At 33.8% G+C, this 22,553-nt stretch overlaps 1 protein-coding gene across 2 annotated transcripts in view; it reads left to right on the top strand.

Moving 5' to 3' along the window:
- LOC124359317 (8-oxo-dGDP phosphatase NUDT18) overlaps nt 1-20,734 on the top strand; it is a 51,699-nt gene extending 30,965 nt beyond the window's left edge. For both annotated transcript variants that reach the window (XM_046811969.1, XM_046811970.1), the window contains exons 4-6: nt 9,591-9,772; nt 9,903-10,008; nt 10,099-20,734. In XM_046811969.1, the coding sequence (XP_046667925.1) occupies nt 9,591-9,772; nt 9,903-10,008; nt 10,099-10,344 (534 nt within the window). In that variant the 3' untranslated portion in view covers nt 10,345-20,734. The remainder of the gene's footprint in view (nt 1-9,590; nt 9,773-9,902; nt 10,009-10,098) is intronic.
- The last annotated feature ends 1,819 nt before the right edge of the window (nt 20,735-22,553 follow it).

Below are 22,553 nucleotides of genomic sequence, written 5' to 3'. Positions count from 1 at the left end.
GATGTCAGCAATGGGTTAGTTGGGGTAGGTCTTGAAGGACGGATAGGGTGCTAGTGAATGTGCGTATGAATTTATTGTATGAATGTATGTGTACTAAATTCTTAAAGAGACCTTTATTATATAATTTTGTTTTGTTTTAATGTAGTAGTTTTATTTGACTTAAGTACTATACTATTATATTAGAGTTAATTGTAAGACAGGGCCTCATGGCCCTAAATTCGCCCTTTTGTATATATGATACAAATAAAGTCATTTGAATTTGAATATCTTAATCATGGAAGACTTGAACTCTTGACTTAATTGGACCTGCTACTTACTTGTCTACAATGTTGTAATCTTGTAATTGGACTTTATTTCCACTTCAAGCTACTTACCATACTACCACAATTGATTCTTCGCTGGATATCATGGTTGTCTCCGACCCGGCTCATGTAGTGCACCACGGACAACTTCTTGTCCCTGAACTTTCAAAGCGTGATCTAATTTTTTTGCCTATTAACTCTGAACTCCAAATGTATACCAAAAACCATTATGTACTGGAAATACAGAGGATTAGATCATTCTGCCCTTCTCACGGATACTGCTGCTTTGCATGAGGTTACTGCCGCCAATAACGTGAACTACATGGTTATTAATTTTAACTCTTTTATTATCAATTTATTTAATAAACATGCACTAATTGTCCCAAAAAGAATCTCTAAAGCCTCCGCCCCTTGAATAAATGATTTCAAAAGAGATTTAAAGAAACATCGAGGCTCAGTTTTCCTTAAGACCAAGAGGTAAAAGTTTACGCAAGATTGGACACAAGTCTACGCATTAGGAATCTTACGCAGCAGCAAATCAGAAATGCCAAAGTTAGGTTTTACCAAAGAAATCTGTCTCAGCAGGAATCCTCGAGGTCGCTATCGAATAAGGTTAAGGGTCTAGGTATTGACAAAATTAAATGTCTAAACCTTTATTTCCTTTGACCTCAATGTAATTAATGACTATTTTGTAAATTTATTAATATATTAATGTGCAGTTTGCAATTATGTTGCCAAGCTGAGGGCTTTTCCTCAGGATGTGGCTGGATGCTGGTTCTTTTTCGAGGATGATTAGCAACTGGTTGGGAATGATAACATACCTTAATGCTTTCTAAAGGGTACCTTATCAATCACACAGTGTATTATAGTTGTTATTTTGAAATATTCGTTGAATTCTTCTGTTTTTTCTGATGTTTGGAAGTGTGCCCTGGTTTGCCCATTGCAGAAAACATCTAACTCTAACTCCTTCTGAACTATGCCAAATAAGCATTCTCTCTTGTCTCTCGAAATGTCTCAAAAGAGTAGTAAACCAACAGTTTTCTTCTTAATAACTATAATATTGTGACCAAATTCCAATCTGTATTCAAATCTAATCACAGTATGCCTATAACCTTATTGAATGTTACTGATGATATCTGATTGGCAATGGACAAAAGACTAGTAACCATTTAAATATTATTTGACTTCTGCAGGATCTTCGACTGCATATACAACCCCCTCCTCCTTATCAAATTAAAGAAGTATGGTTTCTCCAATGATTGTATGAAGGGTTGAATCTTACTTTACTGAATATCAGCAATGTCAAAATTTTAATCTTTACGCTAACGATTTGCAATGCATTCACTGTTTACCAAACAAACTAGCCACTTTTGTGTCACCACTCAACTTGGATATTGAAGCCATTTAATTAACGTAGTGATGAGTGACATGACTATTGAGCATTCGAACGGACTCCAGCCAGCATGCTCAGAACTACTATTTTAGATTTATTTTTAATCTCAGACATCATGAGTACATTACACAATATTTTCAGCAATTGTCTCTCTTTAAACTTCAACTAAAATTTATACTACTATATATACCTAAATTCCACATTCTTTCTATTCTATATTTAACTATCAAAACCAAATATCCTATTCATCTGTCTGATCATTTCAATTTTATCTCATATTAGTGAACAACCTACTAGAAGGAGAGCCAAATTACTATCAATTCCAATTTATCGAACAACAATTTAATAGGTTCTTTACTGTTCAGGCTTGTCACTTTTAGAACGCTCTCCCCGATGATAGTAGATGTATTGAGAACCGTGCACACTAATTGGTGAGTTAAAGTGATTAAATGTGTCTTTGTGTCTGTTTATAAAGATAATTTTATAATTTAAATTTTTAGCTTTTTAAACAAAAGAACAAATTTGAAAGTCAGCTGACACAACCATACTGACTGATTCAGCTGACCTGTATTTCTCATATCTTTCATAATCTTCTGAATTAGTACTTTCATTTCCGTCAGTGAATAAAAGTCTTTCCTACTTTTTACTTAACAAAGAACGCAAATATTGAATAAACCATTTGTTTTTAACAAGATATCACAGTGAGACGATAGTATTTCAAGGGCAAAATAACAAAAATTAACCAATTAGAGATCAGTTTAACTACAAATCTTTTTTACCTTAAAGCTCCTTCACACGATCCGGCGCGCGCCGTGCGGCGCGAGCCTGATGCGGCGTTGGGCTATGGGAGTAGATGAGTCTTTCCACACGACATCAGGCGCTCGCCGCACGGCGCAGACGCCGCGCGGCGCACAAATTCCCGCCGCACTCCCCTACGCCTGACACGCGACGTCCACGCCGGACTACTCTGCGAAGGGCTATTGTATCATATTGGGGGTTTCACACGGTCCGGCGCGCGCCGCACGGCCCAACCTCTAGTCTTGGGTTTGCCACTGGAGAGTGAAGACGTACGTATACTTCGGTATTGTTTTTGTTCAAGTGTTTTGTGTGTGTTTTTTTAAGTAAAAATGAGTGAAACACAAGAGGTAGTGGCAGTCGAAACTGATGAAGATATTGACATGGAAAAATTAATTATGTTTGTGGAAGAAAGACCACTGCTGTGGGACAAGTCGATAGAGGCGTATAAAGACAGAAACATGAACAGGGAAGCTTGGAGAGAAATCTGTCATGCGCTATTTCCTGGATTTGAAGACAAATCCGCTTCAGAAAAGAAACGGTTGGGTAAGTACCGTTTAGAAGTTTTTCATAGTTAAACACATAGCATGTGATAAATGTGTTCATCAGAAATAACCGGATTATTTACATTTGAATAGTACTGGGTAAATAAAAAAGACTAGAACTGTTAAAATGTCAAAAGAAGGTCTGTGGGAAACTAGCAAAAAAGTACCTGAGAAAAATTAAATTAAAAAGATATTTCAAATTTGAAGGAAAAAGTTGCATAAATATGAAACACTAATATATTTCTAAAACGAATTTTAATGCAAAGTTTAGGACACTGACATTGTTGTTATGAATTTGTAATAGACTACTATTTTTTACTTAACTATATATAAAACTATTAGCCTTAATATCATAAACAGTTCACATTTTTGTCCACGGGTGGTGATTAGATTTTTTTTAACTGCCATGTCACTGATCCAACGTTTGTCATGAAGTACTTAGCCAAAACATTTCTAACCTGGATGGACTTGATCCCACCTCGCAATGACTGGTTAGTTCCTTGATGGGTACGTACTGGCAAATCTTCCCATCCAACAACAGTAGATGCATCTTCTAACCTATTTCCATCCCTCACTCTAACAAAGTTGTGTAGAATTACACAGGCTTTCGTTATCTTGACAGCTAAATCAATGTTCACATTCATAGGTCGATGGAAGATCCGCCACTTATTGCTCATGATGCCAAATGTGCATTCAATCAATCTTCTACCTCTACTTAATCTATAGTTGAAAACCCTTTTCTCAACAGTTAAGTTGTGGCCTCCAAAAGGACGCATAAGCTTAGTACTTAAGGGGAATGCTTCGTCTCCTAGGAAGAAATAAGGCATATTAGGTAATTCACTCCCTGGGAGAGGCTCAGATTTAGGAAATTCTATTGCTTGATCCTGAATTTTCTTCCATAGACTTGATTTATGGAAAACTGATGGATCTGCTTCTGATCCGTAAGCCCCAATGTCAACGAAGGTAAAACGATAATTTGCATCGCACACCGCCATTAGCACAATAGAAAAATAACCTTTGTAATTGAAATACAAAGAACCGCTATGCTCAGGCTTGACAACTCTGAGGTGTTTTCCGTCCACAGCCCCAACGCAATGGGGAAATTGTGTTTTATTACAAAATCCTTCTGATATTTCCTTCAGATTCTCTGCCGTCAGCTCTGGAAAACACTCCGAACGCAAGACGTCCCATAAACTGCTGCATACGTTTTCTACAATTTTACTTATTGTAGAGATTCCAAGTTTGTAGTAGAAGTTTAGGTCAGTAAACGTGTTGCCAGAAGCCAAGTACCTAGAACAAAGAACAACAGATGTTATAACTGCCTTTTTTCGAGTTTTCATAGTTAGTTATCATAGTTTGTTAAATATGTGTACCTAAATATGAAAAAACTAACTTGTACAATTAAAGTTTTCACAAGGTTATTTACTCTTAAAACCAACTAGGTACTTTCATATTTAATGTCTTTTCCTTTCCTTTTCATAACATTTTTTGTCTTCTTTTGCTTTTTTTATCTCTCTTGGAGTCGATTCTCTTTAGTCCTAAAATCTAAAACTTTCCAGGTCGAATGCCTAGCCTATCCAAAACATTTAGCTTTCCTACTGCTCCTTCATTGAAACCAAACCATACTGAACTTTCGTTATGGGTTTGGATTTTCCCATGAAGGCAGCGTTTGATTTTTCTTTTGGACGAATACAATATAAACATATTACAGCTGTCACCAGTTGCTGAAAATAGACACTGAACAGTAGGGCAGCCAACAAACCTAAAGTAAAACAAAATATATTTCAAGTAACATGGTATTACGTAAAAAGATTTTTATATTTGTTTATCCCTAAAAGATACCGTCTCCCCTTAAAATGTCAATTTATTTCCAACTGTCATGCTCAATAGATAATCAAATAAATAATGCGGGTTTTTATTTCAGAGGACAACTTGCTGAAGAAATGGCGAAATATAAGGGATAGGTGGATGAAGCACATTCGACAAGATAAGGATTCAAAAAGATCAGGAGCTGGAGCTAGTAAAATAAAAAAATAGATATATCACAACCAACTTCAATTTTTGAAGAATATAGCTCACCAACATGACACAGAGTCATCCATCAACGTACCCGAAGGCAATAATCCTGTATCACCAACGGGAGATATAATAGACAATACAGGAATTCGTATTCCAGCGCAGCCAAATAAACCAAAAATAACAAGAAAAGGGAAGAGAAACGAAGACGAGTTCGAACTGAAGATGATGAAAATCTTAGAACAGCCGTATGACGAAGAAGAAACTTACTTTGGCTTCTTCAGAAGTATGGTTCCAACTTTAAAGACCTTTACTACTGACCAGTTTGTTGAATTTCAGCCAGGCGTTCTCGGGGTTTTAAAAAACGTCAAGGCCCAAGGACAGGGTCAAGGAACCAGCCAGGTCCCTACTTCGCAATACCAGCAAGTCCACTACCCATATCCCGGGAGTCAGCCTCAAAACGTGTATTGTTCTCAACGACAACCGCAATTTGCTCCGCAATTTTCAAACCAGACCTACATCAACCCATATATTCGTCCGATTCACCCACATACCTCAACCAGCAGTGAACAGTACTATTCAATGAACCAACAAACCAGTCAAGAAGCAAGCAACCAGCAGCCAACGCCACCATCACGGACACCAACCCCGCATCGTGCTACAGCTACTCCAGCATCAAGTGTCTTGTCCTTGGATTTCGAAGGAGATTCAAATGATTTTAATATTTGATAAAAGTAAAAATATAAAATTTCTTATGTAGCAGTATTACTCTTTTGTATATTTCTTATACAATAAATGTTATCCATGTACATATTTGTAATATTTTTGTATAAACTAACCTTAAATGACATATCGACTATATTTACAAATACAAATTACTAACACATTTATAAACTTACCTTATTGTAATGGCAAGCATTTCCATAGGTTGGATGGAGTTCCTCATGTTTGTATCTTGTTTTTGCAGCTTGTCTTTCAGTTTGTCATAAAGTTCATCATATGATTTGATTGACATACGAAAGTAAGAAAAGAATCTTTCCTCACTGTTCCGCAATGAATTGAATAAAACTTTGAAGGACCCAGAAGTATGTCGATTTTGAAGCAATGGGTGAATCCAATACCGCCTATTTCTTCTTCTTCGCCGTCTCCACAGTAAGTAAATGGCTAGCACTTTGTTCTTCCGCGGTGTTAACATTTCAATAGTTGAGCATGTACTGAACAGTCAAAATATGGGAGCGCCGCACGGCACGCGCCGGACGAAACCGACCTCGTGTGAAAACATTCAGCTTCCCAGGCGGGCGCCGCACGGCGTGCGCCGGATCGTGTGAAAGAGCACTTTAGGAACTGTCCAAAGTCAAAGTCAAGTCTTTTATTGCCGTTGATAATATTACAATTATGTGGCAAAAGTCATACCGAATAAATCTATAATTTTTACATTCGTTCACAATACCACATTCAGACATACAATCGTTACATTCATCCATACCACTTACTCGCCAATTCTCTCCACTGCCAACGCCAGTGTTAGTCTTCTAGATTGGAGGTCTCCCAACTATAATTCAAAAACTCGTCGACGCTATAGAATGCTTTAGACGCTAAAAAGCGCTTCAGACGAGTTTTTAACGCCTTGGGCGTTTGTACGTTTTTCATGGAATCCGGCAAACTGTTGATGAAACGGACACCTGCCTGCGAGGGCAGGTGTTCATAAACCACCGTTCTGTGTCGCCCAGTACGGTAGTTGTCTCTGCCTCTCGTTTCATATTCATGCACGTCAATTTTGACTTACAGAATAAAACTGCCTCCAAGATATAGAGACATGGCAGGGTCAACAGCTGCAATTTTTTGAAAGCTGGTCTACACGACTCTCTGAAGTTCATGTTGGCGATTGTTATAATCGCTTTCTTTTGAAGCCTGAAAACTCTCAAAATTTGATTGTTTGAACAAGCTCCCCACAAAATCACTCCGTAGGAAAGATGTGGGTAAATCAGGCCGTAATACGCCGCCATCAGAACCTGACTTGGGCAGTATTTGGCTAAAGATCTTAAAACATAAACGCCAGATGCTAATTTTGAACAAACTGAATCAATGTGAACATTCCATGTCAAACCTCGATCAAGGTATATACCAAGGAATTTAGAGGAGTAAACTTCTTCTAATGTGGAGTCTCCCAGCATGACGGAAGGCCCACACCCAACGTCCATCGGTCGCAGGGCGAAATTCAGAAAATTAGATTTTGTGGAATTTGTTGTGAGATTGAGGCTATGAAAGTGTTGGACGCAATTGTTAAGGTCAACAAAAGCTTTTTGTTCCAAAACTTCTTTTGATTTATCGTTAAAACAGAGAGTCGTGTCATCAGCATACTGCACGAGATTCCCGTACAGAAGTGATGACTCGATGTCATTGACATAGACCAGAAAAAGGATTGGACTGAGGATGGAGCCTTGGGGAACTCCATATCTCAAATTCAATGGACTTGAAAGGTGATTTGTAATTTGGACAGTCTGTGTTCTATGGCTTAGAAATGATTTAATCCACAGCAGGGGCACACCTCGAATGCCATGAGATTCAAGTTTGTCAAGAAGTGTATTATGGTCAACACAGTCGAATGCTTTGGATAAGTCGAGAAACACACTTATGGTGGGATTCCGACACTCTAACCCCTCTACAACCATTTCGACCAGACTCACCACAGCGTCTACCGTCGATTTTCCCGTTCTGAAGCCAAATTGGTCTTCAGAGAGCTGGTTGTGTTTGCTAAGAAAACAAAGCATTCTTGTCATTCTTGCCATTCTTGTCCATTTGTTTTCGATAATGGCTGGCCTGTTTTAGCTGATTTACAAAGTTTTCATTGAACCAAAATTAATCATATAGTTTGTAAATATCACATGCTTTTGTATTATATGGTTTTAGTGTAGAATAGACAACTTATTTTTATTTGAGGGAATTATATATTTCTCTCAGACAAAAAGTAACTAAAATTAGTTGTAAAATTGTTGCTTGAATGTGCAGTTTTTAATTTGGTTGGTTCTTCCCAAAACAAGTTTTAGCATACATCAGAATAGCTCAAATATGCCTAATTACTATAACAAAAATTTAAATTTCAACAATTCAAGATAAAAAATAATTATGGTAAAATTATAAAAAAGCAAATAAACAAAATCAACAGTTTTTTTGATGTACCAGTAAAAAATAATAATTTGCATATAACAATATAACCCAAAAATTGTTTGTAACAATCATTAAAAATATGTTACTAAGTAAACACCTTATTTTTTGTTTTTTTTTCAGTTTCAAAATAATGTAAAAATTTATATTTACATAACATATAATTAAGGTACGGTACATGGATTTTTCTACATACTTAGGAAAACTTAAATATGTACAAAAAATACAGTGTTTTAGATATCCAACAATTTTATATTTTAGTTTTCAAAAATAAACTTAGAATATAGGGATCCAAAATTTGCAAATTATAAGTAAAACTACAAAAAACTTTTTAATGCTCAGAGCCGTGTAGATTTTAATTATTGAGTATTTAATTCTTTCTTAGAAAATTATTTGTGGTATATTTTTATCTCTCAATATCCTTCATTTATTCATTTTTATGGCAGATTTTGGGTAAAATGTATGTACAAATTAATATGACTTATTAGCAATACTGAAAACCATATAAGGTGTGTTGCTTATTTCATATCCTACACTGAAAAATTTAAATGGTGATAATTTGTTTATATCATTGGTATTATCAGTAAGCACATTTAACCATGCTTCTAAAATGATGGTACTTAGGAGTGTGAGGTATCAGCAACCCCAGGAGAGTTTACTTCTGACTGGTTTATAGCTAACTGTCAAATCTAGATTGGGTACACGAAAAACTGGTGTGTCACTTATATCTGTGCAACCCAACGGATGGCGAGAAGCAGCATATCACTCACTAATCATAATTGTCGAGGTATTGAGGTAAAGGGTTGATGAATAGGTCTAATTTACTGTAAAGGATAATTGTTGGAGTGCCTGGGACATCTCTAGTGTTAAAGATTTCCCAGAGCCAGACCAGAGAGAGTATCACCCCTACTTGCTTTTACTGGAAGAGCCTGGAAAATATCTGACCTCCGTTTCTTAGACAGCCACATGACTTAAGATAATGCTCTCTATTCCTCATTTAGGATGTAGTTAGAGAACTCGACAGGAGACAGCTCCTACCCCCAACTTTATCCATCCTGAGTTCCTGTCACTGAAGAAGTAATGCTAACTAATGTCTTTTTAGCAATCAGAGGTCTCCTCCTCACTCTTTTCTTATGTAAATAAAACAAATCACTCTCTAAGCAGTGCTGCCAATGCTAACACCCTCGTCAGTAAAACTTTCGTTAAAGCTACGCAGACAAAAATAAATTACTTGCAGAAAGCATACCTGATAATAAACCACAACACTTCAACACTTGTGTCAGGCTCTGCAAAATATATACAGACATTGATACAGATTTTGTTTTATGTATTTCATTTTTTCCCTTCCTCTTTTTATTGTTGTACACATTGTAGGCCAAGTGGGTGAATGACCCGGAACAGCTAAGTCTACGCTGCAAGGACATACTTCCTGTTGTAGAGCGAGGCCATGTGTTCCGTACCAGACCTGAACCACAACATCCCAATCTTCTCCCTTCCGTCAGGCCTCATCACAAACTGCTGTTGCGCTTTGTTATTCTGGTTCGTCAAAAGAGCAGGTTAGTTAAGAGATTTCAATCAATTGTATCATATATTCCAATTGGATATTAATTACATTGTTTTTCTTATACTCGTCTGTTTGCAATATATACTTTGTTACAAAACGCTTAACTTATTTTATCATTACAGCAATCGAGTTCACATTCTGCTGTCAGAGAAGACTGAAGTACACTTGCCAATCTGTGAAGTTAATCACCATCACAATTTACATTCCACCATCCGAAAATTCATGGTTGTGAGTATTGTTCTCTTTTAATAGTGGACACCTGTTATTAATTTTCTTCTTGTGTTTTATGGAAACCTTAACACTATTTTATTGCTACAGGAAATATTTGGTGCAGACGTGCCTCCCCACAAGCCCCACGGAGTGCTGAATGTTGAACATTGCGGGAAGCCGGAGGGCTCCAACGATGGTCTGTGCATGACAATACTGATTGCCTTCCGAGTTCCCCTAGAGGAGGTATTCCCAATAGATAAGTACACTTGGCTCATGGTTAGTCGAGAGCTAGGTGATCGTCTGTTGCAACGGGTACCTCGCAATCTTACTGTTCCTCTCCATGTCATCTCTTAGCACTCAAAACCTCAACCTCATCTCCCTATCACTCAACTTCCAATTCCATGTTTGAAATAACTAAAAAAAAAACTGTTAATTCTATTGTTTGATCTTCCTGTATTTGTTTTATTTGATTAACTCTAATCAGTGAAATTGTATATATTCACAATACAATGTTATGGTGCTAAGAGCACTCAGCAATGTAAACTTCTTGAATTGCTAAGTTGGAGAACAAAATTTGTGAATGTTAAGTGTCACAAAATATTTATTTCTAAAAAAGAAAAATTTTTTGCATATTCTATTTAATTGAGTTTTTTTTATAATTGATGAAGCACTAAATAATGTTTATTATTTATTTTGGTTACAACACTGTAAGCTTATTCTATAATACAAATATTGTTGTGAGTTATTTAGCAATTAGTAATCTATTTAATGTTAGCCTTCGACTTTGCAGTGCAATCCCTCAGCTTCAATATGTGTATAAATATGTTTTCATTACTACCTTTGATTTTAGTAACAATATTATTGCTTAATGTTTCCAAAATAAAATTGGAATATATTCTTCAAGCTATGCTGGCTGTGGAAGGGAAGCAATATAATTTTACAATTGGCACCGGTATAGTATATTGGACTGAATTTCATTTGACTTTTATTCTTTCATTTGATATCATAATAATAATAATTATTATTATACTATTAAGAATTTATCTTAAAATCTATCTAATGTTTTTTTATTTGTTTACAAATTTTGAAATCTAATAGTATACAGAATTAGTTATCTAGTTTAATGTAACATTGTGTAAAAATTTTTTGAAGAGTGTCTTATGCATAAATACATGAATATTTATTTTGTAAGATTGTTTAGGATAATGAGAACTAAACATAGTGCCTTTGGGATTTTCTCATACAAATTTTTGAGTCATGTATCATTGATATTGCTTAAAAAGTATAGCAATTTATTTATCAAAAATACTTTTAATCCTGACAGCTCCAATTATTTCTGTTCACAATAAGTTTTAGCACTACAATGATGTAACTCTCATAATGAAATAAAACATTTCATTTATCACTGTCATGTTCACCTAAGTCTGATAAACTTGAAATTTAATCTTTAATAGAAATACATTCAGCTATACCTTCATTGAGAATTTGTTTCCAATGTGACACTGTAACTTATATATCTAACAGCTGGTGAAAGCTTAAAACATTGAATGATAACAGAATAAAGACCATCAGGTTAGAAAGAGAGAAAGGATTAACAACTTTTCATGAGCAATAATTCTGAATCCAACAGATTATAATATTTCATAAGAGTACATTATTAAATCTATACTGGTATAACCGATTGTCTACATCAGAATGCATTGGTGCACCAATAAGACTCAAAGGGCTACAAATATTTATCATTTTGATTTTTGTCAGTCTGGCCTAAATTTAATATTTTAATATTATTGTTCCTACCTCATCGAAGACTTTAAATATTTAAATTTCATCTATAGTATTTCAAATTTTCCTCTTTGGTGTTTTTACACACCCCTCTCCTCCCCCCTGAAATGTATCATAGTTTAGATGCAGAGGTTCTATCACTGTGAAATACATAATAACATGGATAAAGATTTTCATATATTTTTCAGAACATTGTAGTTGTTATAAAGTAAAGCTTGTATTTCTTTTAAAGATTATTGTTATTTTGTTTGTTACTTATTTATTCTTGTAATGCATATTAGTAGTCTGCTAATATGATATTTTAGTATATTTTACAGTTGGCAGTCACGTCCATCACTATTATTAAGATATTTTGTATTATTAAAAGATCTTTAAATCTATATTTACTACCCTCTTTATCAAATTACTTAATTATAAAGTATCAACTTGAAATCCAAATTCAATAAATACAGTATTAGCCAAAATAAACAGTACTGAAATGTTAATATTTTATTATGGTAAACACAGTAACATTACATATAGAATTGACCAATAAATATAAGTCAAAAGAAGCAAAATTGGTTAAACTCTGGTATTAACATGTTCAATATGACCCCCGTTCAGTTTGAGGCAACACTCGTACCGTTTTTGTAGGTTTTGCATCATTTTTATGAATAGGGGTTGTTCCATTCTCCTAATACACATGGTTATTTTTACTTTGAGTTGAACGATGGTAGATGGTGGATCCTCACGGAAAATGTTTTCTTTCGACATTCCTCAGACGTAGGCGTCCGGTGTTGTAAGATCGGGGGAGTGGGCTGGGTAAGGAAAGTTTGTTCTAAGGGAGATGAGACGGTTGCCAAAGGTTTGTTGGAGGAAAGCAATGTTGTTAACGGCTGTGTGACTAGTTGCGCCATCTTACTGGAACCACTGTGAATTTAACGGCAGGTTTTGTGCACGACAAAATCTCCTGAGGTCTCTCACAAAACGATCAAGAATGGCTCTATATCGATACTGATTTACAGTAAGTCTCTCCATTGTTGCCTTCAAGAATTATGGGCCACTATACCCCTCCTAGACACGGCTCACCAAATAATTACACGCTTACTATGCTGTGGCCTCTCTACAAGGTCAGGACGTTCGAATCCAAGGAAACGTGTTGTCTGCTTGTTTATGAAACCATTAAGGTGCACATGGCATTAATCTGTAAACATACATCACTCAGATCAGGTTCTTCATAGCATATTGCTAACATTGAAACACAGTACTGAACTTTGGCTAGTTTGTTCCTACAGTTCAAAGGTTGTCCAGTTTGTATCCTGTAGGGAAAACCACCAATGTTTTTAAACATTCTTCGCATTGCCGTATTGCTAATATTCAGTTTAAGAGAAGCTTGCATTAGGCTTCTTTTCTGTGACCGTAACATTGCTGCAACACTCTCCCGTAGTTTTGTTCAGGCAGTAGTTGGGTGACCTGAAAAGCCCTTTCGCTGTGTCAAAACAGTACCTGTTCTTTGACATTTTTCAACAACACTAAGAATCACAGCATTACTTGGCGGATTTTTGTGGAAATGTTCCTGAAAATGTAATGCAGTGTATGACAAAATTTGCCCACACGCTCGTCCAACTCCGTATGAGCGAAAATAATGCTCTACGATAAAAACTTTCTCTACCGTTGTTAGCACCATGGTAGCAAAGATTAACCTTAAATAAGAAAGAAGTAATGAACACGAAGCCGTGGCAACAATCGACAATTGAATCAGCTGATTGAGAAGGCAACTACAGCTGATTCAGTTTCAGTACTGTTTATTATGGCTAATACTGTAAATATCTAATAAAAAGCCACATTATGATTTATGCTCTGTGAACAATTGCAAGTTTCCCAGCCCAAGTTAATGTTTATAAATTATTAATACACAGCATTAATACAAATGACCATCAATTATACACATTTTAGGCTAAGTAATGAATACCTAGCAGATAAACTATAGAAAAATACTCATCGCGAGGCATAATAGCATGCTACTGTAATAACTTAATAATAATAATATTTCAAATGCTGTATTGTACATAAGAATTTATACAATATATAACATACATTGTATACAAATCTATACATTTAGATATAATGTACTAATGGTGTTGGAAAATGCATCCAAAGTAAAGTCACTGTAACATTTTGTAAGTATTTTTTTTAAGTTATGTATTATTATGATTTATAGCATTAGTTTCTAATCAAGTGCTCTATTTATTTAAGTGTATTATAAACTATTTAAATTTATGAAATTGTATTTACTTTATGTACATGGCTACATAATACTGATACCAAGCAGGTTAACAATTGGTTTTTAACAGTTTGTAGTGCTGTATTATGGATTTTGTGTCCAACCGATATTGGCTTTGAGTGGATTAAATATAAAATGTTAGAAAGTATAGCCAATTGATACTCTGAGGCTTTTAAGTACTTACTTTTATAATTTATATAGTATTCTATTTTTATTGGAGCAAATTTTTTTAGAGCCACCCACAAAATGTAAACATTCTCTTAGCCTACCTAAAAGTAGCTTAGATTGAAAGGACTTCTGAGATTTATTTTATGTAGTCAGTTTAAATAGATCATTCAAGTAAACAAGTGATTGGAAGAGAGTTTGACAAACTGTATTTATTCACTTTTCTCTGTCAAACAATCAGTATGTTTCTTTGTTATGTCCAGGATCTCCTCAACATCAGTTTTAGAAGTTTTCATATAAAAATAATTTTAAAATGAATCTGGCAAACTAACTTATTTTAAAGAATAGTGTATATGCACCCATATGTCATTGTAGTTTTTGTAAAATTTGTTTAGTTCTATATTTGGAAAATTTAGTAAAAACTACTGAGAAATTTTCTCATTGAGTAACTAATTAACCATAATCACAGAAAAGTAAAAAGTTGTTTATGAGTAGAAGTTGTACCTTTAAAATGGACATATAACAAAATTCTAAAGGGAAAACATGATTTAGGGTTTAAGATCATTCTTAACATACAACACTGAAAATGGCTACCAATACAGTTATGTGCACTCTCCCATCATCTCTTTGGAGTGAGGCTTGACCCTCTTCTCTTCTACATAAAAACACATAATGCCAATTATTAAGATGAAAATATTGAAATTAAAAATACACACAATCTCTCTTTATTTCTGAAATGTCTTACTAAATATTAAAATAAATATAAATATATATTTATATATTGTTATAAATATTTATGAGTTTATTGTATCATAATTAAAGTTTTCTTTTAACACTGTGTATTATATTTCTTTTATTTTATTCTAATTCATAAAAAACTATAGGCCAACTGGTGATAAAAAATTATTTTTGGAGTCAGTGTAAAATTACAAGTACTATTCGGAAAATAATCTCAGAAGTAAATCAAACACGTTTTATAATACATCTTAAAACTCTGTCCTTCCTTTATTTTTCAACATAATTTCCATATAAATTTAAACACTTATCATATATATATATATATATATATATATATATATATATATATATATATATATATACAAACTTACATTTCTTCTATATGAAAATTGCCACCTGTGCCTTGAGCCAGCCAGAGACTGCATCTTTGAGTTTCTGCTCATTGTGTGTATGACCCCACACCTGATTGTCCTTTGGTCTCCATATTTCATTGCACGTTACAGTTCTGTTGAAGGATGATTGTTCTTGTTTGTAGGGTGTAAGGAAGTGTAAAGCAGAGGATATTCTCTAGATTTGAGATTTTCTGATAGAACATTTAGGATCTATTGAGCACAGAACTGTGGTAGCCTAACCCCTCTGCCACTATCTTCTACAAAACAGTCCTGGAAAATGTGGAAATTCATCACAAAGCTCTAAGATAATGGAACATTTATTGTAACAAATACTTACATGGTTTTTTGTTTTGTTTTTTTAAACGAGTTCATTGTGGACCACAGAGAGCCTTCCACTTTTCTCCTCATCATGATATTATTGTTCCTATCATGTTCCTCCTTATCATGTTGTTATTGGCTTTTTTTAATTACAATAATTTCCTAACAACTCTCCACTCGTTACTTTCGGTCCATATATAAAGTTATCTGTGAGTTGCTGCCTCTGAAAACTATGACAGCATGCACCTCACACTTGGCAGAATTTTGATAACAAAATACATTTCGAAAAGCTACAGAAAACTAACTAAATCTTAGACAACCTTCTCTGTCTGCAACCATGACTGGATAGCAATTGACGGGGCGTGCTTATTAACGCAACAATGGTCATGCTACCCTCTCCAATTTCCATATAGTGAGCAAACAGAGGTTATTTTCTGAACTGTTCTCGTTCATTTGTTCAGTGCTTTTGTATGGAGCAAAATCACCCACATATATGCAGTAGATTATAGTATGATTTAGAGAATGTTTCACATCAATATGTAAAATTAAATGAAGAGTTACTTGTGTTTTGTAATCTCTGCTAATTCATTGATAATGTTTGTGTTGTACTCCAGTAATGTACATTTCCCAGGGTACAATATCTGTTTTATCTTTAATGTAAAGGTAATGTTTTAATTACATAGTAATGTATGTATTATGTCTATAAGTTCTAGTTTGTATTAATGCAAATTAATATTACTTAGCTTCAGTATTTTATTTAACTAGTAATGAAAATTGTACTTATTACTTTTTTGTAAAGTACTGTATGTATACAACGGCAACAGATAAATGTATGTAAAATACAACTGCTTTTGTACTTTTTTGTCTATGTAGGTATTTGCTCAACAATGGTATTGTTAATTATAGTAACCAGTCTCTTAGTTATATAGTTTGTTCTTCTCTTTAAGTACAAACAATTTATAAATCTTGTCAGTTGATTTTTGAAGGAATTTGGTTAACTTATAATTTAATCAATTTCACCAGTCTCAGTCTTTTATAGTGTCTGAAAATATGAATCAGTACATTGTTACTTTGTTGCTGTGCACTTATAATAAATAAACCTTGTATAATCATGTCAAGAGCTGTTATAGGATAACATTAATTGATATGGGACTGGAAACGATCAGTGCAAGTATTAAGTTGATAAGAGGTATTGTAGTCATATTTTACAGTTTACATTTAATTAAGTTGGTTTATACTAGTCCAGTATTATAGCTGGTTTAGCAGTAGGAGGTTAAAGGTTGTGTAGGGAATAATTGATTTATTGTGAAGACAAAAGTATCAATTTAGTATGTAGTTGTTAATAGTGGTTTGTTGGTTCCCTAGATTATACATTGATATCTTCATTGCATCTCATCCTAATACATTAATGTAATGCACTGTTATAAGCTAAAAATCTAAACATTGTGCATCTTTTATATATTTGAATATATAGCATTAACATGTTCATTGCAGTAGATGCCCTAGTGCGCTTGCTGTCTAATTAGAAAATTTATCACTCAAGATAGAGCTGCAGTGAAGGCGTGTTAATTTCATGTTAATGTCTGCTTAGTTTCAATTTGGTAGCCAAAACAATTATATAAACATACAACATTTTACTTTTATATAGTGAGAAGAAATCAGTATGTATGGAGTTGTAAAAAAGTATTATATTATTACTATTTAAATGATATTTCAATAATTGTTATAGTTACATTATAATCTCCTTATGGATTGCAGTGCAATACGCAATTAATATCCTTACTAGGGTGGTTCTCTGATAATGTTTAAATTTAATGTATTCACTTACATTCATATAGTCTAATTACATACATTAACAAAATACATTGTCTAGATGGAAAGAAACAGATTTTTTTTAAATTTATTTAATACAAATTTAAGCATTGGAAATGAAGTTCTGCGTCATGTTGCTGGTACACCATGGCACGCTTGGTTTTCAACACAATTGAGTAGTAACAGTTGTTATAATAAATAACAATATAACTCCGATAACTTGTTATTAAAATATTTCGATTTTATTTGCTCAAACAATAAAATGTAATTTTCTACTTACCTTGTAAAAGACCCATTAAAAAGACTTCCTGTCCTTTGGAGTTTGTGCAGTGTGAACTGCAATCATTATAATTTGTCATAACTCAGTACATTAAGCATATGCTTTTTATTTCAATCCCAAGTTTTTCAATTCATCATTCCTTAAGCAAAAAGTGTGATTAATTATTGTGTTAAAATATAAAATAATACTCACTCTTATAATATCTTTTTATGAAGTCAATTTTAACAATATTATACATAAAAATACTAATAAATCTTTCTTAAATTAAAGAAATCATTCCTCTTGTACCCTACATTATATTGAAGGGGTAATAAAATGAAAATGTAGCTTTTTAAGTTGTCCCCTCTCTTTGAGCTTATATATTATATATAACTAATATACTAATACTTTTGTCCAAAATTTTAGTGATATCACGTAAAGGTTTTTCCCAGACAGTTTTGAGATTGGCGTGTGATTGCACAGCAATCTTACAATCTAATCATGAACTGCTTAACTATTGTCAGATTAAGATTTTAATGGTCTGTTTTTGGTTAAAATGTCACTTCAATTACACAATATCTCTGAATATCCCTTTCCTTTGGGATTTCTAAGTAATTGAGCATTTCGTGTATGATTTCTATAAAAATTTATCTAGCAGTAAGAAAGTATATCAAGTGATAGTCGTCCTTAACAGTAAAAGAATTGCCAGGTAATTAAAGTGATGTAGGGCCTAACCACAAATAGTGATCCTCACCCTACAGATGTTAAGAGTTATGAATGTGTACTTTGTTAAAACACAAAACCATTAAGCGTACTGTTATATATACATCATTAAATGTAATAATTAGAAACTTGTATTATAAACACATTAAATGTAAATTTATTTATTACACAACTAATTATATGGTGAATTTCAGTTTTAAACTGAAAATTTACTAACATAAATATGAGTTGAGATGGGTAACTGGTATTTAAAAAATCGATTATAAAAAAGTCATTTTACCTGTTGATAGATAGTCTGTTTTGCCGTTTGATAAAAATGCTAAATTTTTTGAGAATCAACCTATTAATTTTAGAAAAGATATTAGTTACAAATTCATGTTTTTCTATTATATTAATTAAAAATTGTAAAAAAAGCAGCCAAAGCATTATATATTATTGTTTGTCTATATTTTTACTACATATACCAATCCATGTTAATATTCAATGTGTTACGCATAACAGTAAAATGTTTTACAAAAAAATTGTTCTATTTAAAATTTCAGTTTTTATAAAGATATAATAATTTTTTTATGTAGAGGTGTGCCAGGCTGTTCTGGGTCTGGAATGGTTCCAAACGGAACATTGCGAGTTCAGAATTAGTTCCACGAGACAGTTCCAGGCGTTCCATTCCAACAGGTTCTTGCCTACATTATTCCTGGCTAATTTCATTCTGGAACGGTATATTACATGCTACATTCCAGAACACTTTGATTATTATATTTTAATCGCCGTAAACTAGATTGAACTGAAACATTTAGCAGTCTAGTCATTCCGCAAAAGTCAGAATGCCTGAAACTTCTTGGAACATTTAGTAAACAATTCAAACAGAACATAGAGATCAGAAGAAGTAAACTGTTCTGACAAGTCTTTGGAACAAATTTTGCAGCAACCTTGTGCATGGCCAAATCTTATGTTAAAATTAAATAAAGTAAACCACTACTGGTGCTTATCTGTCTTAAAATAATTCAAGGGCATTAATATGTCAATGAAACATGTACCTGATCAATAACTTCATTTTAACTTTTTGCTGGTCTTTCAGAAATAAGTTAACTGCCCACTGAAGAGCAGCTGCCCTCATACTTGTTTCATTACTCTTTTATCTTTTTCACACTCAAAGCATCTTCTCTGAAGGCATGTAGAATTTTTCAAATGGTTCTTTTATATAATCTGAAGCAATATTGCTGTTTTACATGTTACGTCATACTGCACAAAACACAGAGATAAATTTTCCCTCTCGACCATTTGGAATGGTGCAATGTTTACCACCATATGGTTTATATCATAAACCTCGGACCGAGTTTATTTTGCATTTGTTTGGAAATTGGATTGACATTTTTTGCAAAACATATTGTTGCGTCTCTCACAGTTCTCAACACACTGAACTAATTCCGATCTCTTAGCGGAGAGGAGGAATCAGGCTACACAGCAATGTAGTCAACATGTAAAAAAAATCCCTCTGGTCGTGAGAGCCTCAGTTCACTTACTTTCTGGATGTGCCTCGCAGTTGCAGCATTTGAAAATATAAATTATAATATAAACTATGATACCCATTTTTAAATGTTAAAATTATATAAAAAATTTGGTTTAATTTGTAAATACTGAATCTTAAATGAGTTCTATATTTATTTTATTTTTTATACTTTAAATTAAATTTAACAGTTTAATATAGTAAGACTTAAATAATAAATGAATTGATTGTTGTAAAAAAGCATTATGACTATTATTTATGTGGCATACAGCTACTTATAAATTTATGTCTCACATAATAATATTAAAGATGAAAAAGTGATTGTGTACATCTAAAATGAGTATGGTTTTAATATAATAATAAAACCATTTATTACAAATGAAATTTGAACTCTCTTGAATCAAAAGTAATGTTTCCAAACAAATGTATCAAATACACAACTAAATAATAATACAAATTAAATTAAGTTTCATTCAAATTTCAGCATTCAAAATTATTAACGTGTTGTTAATTTGGTTATCAGGAGGGGGGTGGGGCTATGTGTAACTGTGCTGAAACACTGCATCTCAAAAATGGTTCATGAAAATGAAATTAACTGACAAAAAAGAATAGCAAAGACAAAACTAAAGCAAGTCCCTGTTTTTGTCAAGCAAGTTTGTCATACTGTTTCTGTATAAATTTGGTTTATGTTTAAACTCACATTCACTCGGAGTAAATCTAACAGTGAACACTGCCTATTGTACAGGACACTTCTCTCTATTACAGAAATTATAACCCCCCCCCCCCCTTAAGCATGTATCGAAAGTTCTGTATTTGAAGAATTTAGACTTGTTATGTGTCATCCTTTATGTTCTTGTTACCATTCACAGTATGTCTAATAGATAACAGATATATTATTGTAATTGTAATAAAAAATGATTTATTGCCGATTAAACTATTGTTCTTTAGTTATAATATAGCATATATTTCCTAAGTATAATCAAGAAATGTTATGATTGTATAAGGTCAGTTAGTAATTTTATATATTATCTATTTTTGTTAATAAAAGAGAACTCACAAAAAAAATATTATTTTATTAAAAACCTCTATCCTCCATTATTTATAAATTTGTTTGAATTACAAGTCGGCTGTAGTGAAATGACCTAGAGTTTTCCCCGTAAGAAGAATGTATACCTTATGTACTTTTATACCCTTATTTTTGTGTAACTATCATGGAAGATGTCTCATTTAAAAACATTCAAGATTCTTTATTTGTTTTTAGACATTTTTATAGACGCAATAGACATTGTCAAAATACTATACATATATATTATGACAGCCGCTTCTTCTCCCCTCCGATGGAGCGCACTCTGTTCTGTGCCCTGTCTCTGGGCCAAATTCAAACCTTTTATTACCGTAAACAATATACATTATATGGTAAAAGTCTGCCATTTAGTCTAAAATTTTGCAAACATACCACAGTGTCACATTCATACATACATATTTTGCATTCATTAATTCCAGTCACTCGCCAATTTTCACCATTTTCAACACCAGGGTCTATTTTCAAAAAGGGTGGTCTCCCAGTAACATGCCAAAAACTCGCCGACATTAAAAAATGCCATTAACGCTAAAAAGCGTTTAAGACGGGTTTTTAACACCTTAGGTGTTGGTGCATTTTTAATGGAAGCTGGCAATCTGTTGATAAAATGGACACCTGCTTGCGAAGGCAAGTGTTCATAAACCACCGTTCTATGTTTTCCAGAACGGTAGTTGTCTCTGCCTCTTGTCTCATATCCGTGCACGTCACGGCCCCTAACAGGGTACATTTGGACATACAGAATGAAACTGTTTCCAGGATGTACAGACAGGGCAGAGTCAACAGTTGCAAGTGTTTGAAGGCTGGTCGGCACGACTCTCTAAAACTCAATTTTGCAATTATTCAAATCGCTTTCTTTTGAAGTTTGAAGGCTCTCAAAAATTGATTGTTTGCACTAGAGCCCCACAACACCAATCCGTAGGTAAGATGTGGGTAAATCAGACCATAATATGCCGTCATCAGTACTTGACTCGGGCAGTATTTGGCTAAAGACCTCATAACATAAATGCCTGAGGCTAATTTGGTACAAATTGAGTCTATGTGAGCATTCCATGTTAACCCTTGATCAAGGTGTATTCCAAGGAATTTAGTGGATTCTGTTTCTTTTAGAACGGAGTCTGCCAACATTATGGCAGGCCCACACCCAGAATCTCCACTTCGCAAAGAGAAGTTCAAACAATTGGATTTTGCGGCGTTTGTTGTGAGATTGAGACTTTGGAAGTGTTGGACGCAATTATTCAGGTCAACAAAAGCCTGCTGTTCCAACACTTCCTTTTATTTTCCATTGAAACAGAGAGCCGTGTCATCAGCATATTGCACGAGTCTCTCGTGCAGTAGTGATGACTTTATATCATTGACATAGACCAGGAAAAGAATTGGACTGAGTATGGAGCCCTGAGGAACTCCATACTTCATTTCTATTGGTGTTGAGAGTTGGTTTGATATTTGAACCACTTGGGTTCTGTGGCTTATGAATGAACTGAGCCACAAAAGAGGCCATGCAATTCCAGCTTGTCAAGCAGTAT

The sequence above is a fragment of the Homalodisca vitripennis genome, chromosome 4 (assembly GCF_021130785.1).
Source record: "Homalodisca vitripennis isolate AUS2020 chromosome 4, UT_GWSS_2.1, whole genome shotgun sequence".
Taxonomy (NCBI): domain Eukaryota; kingdom Metazoa; phylum Arthropoda; class Insecta; order Hemiptera; family Cicadellidae; genus Homalodisca; species Homalodisca vitripennis.
The sequence above is the reverse complement of the archived record's forward strand: the minus strand, read 5'-3'. Positions and strand labels throughout refer to the sequence as shown.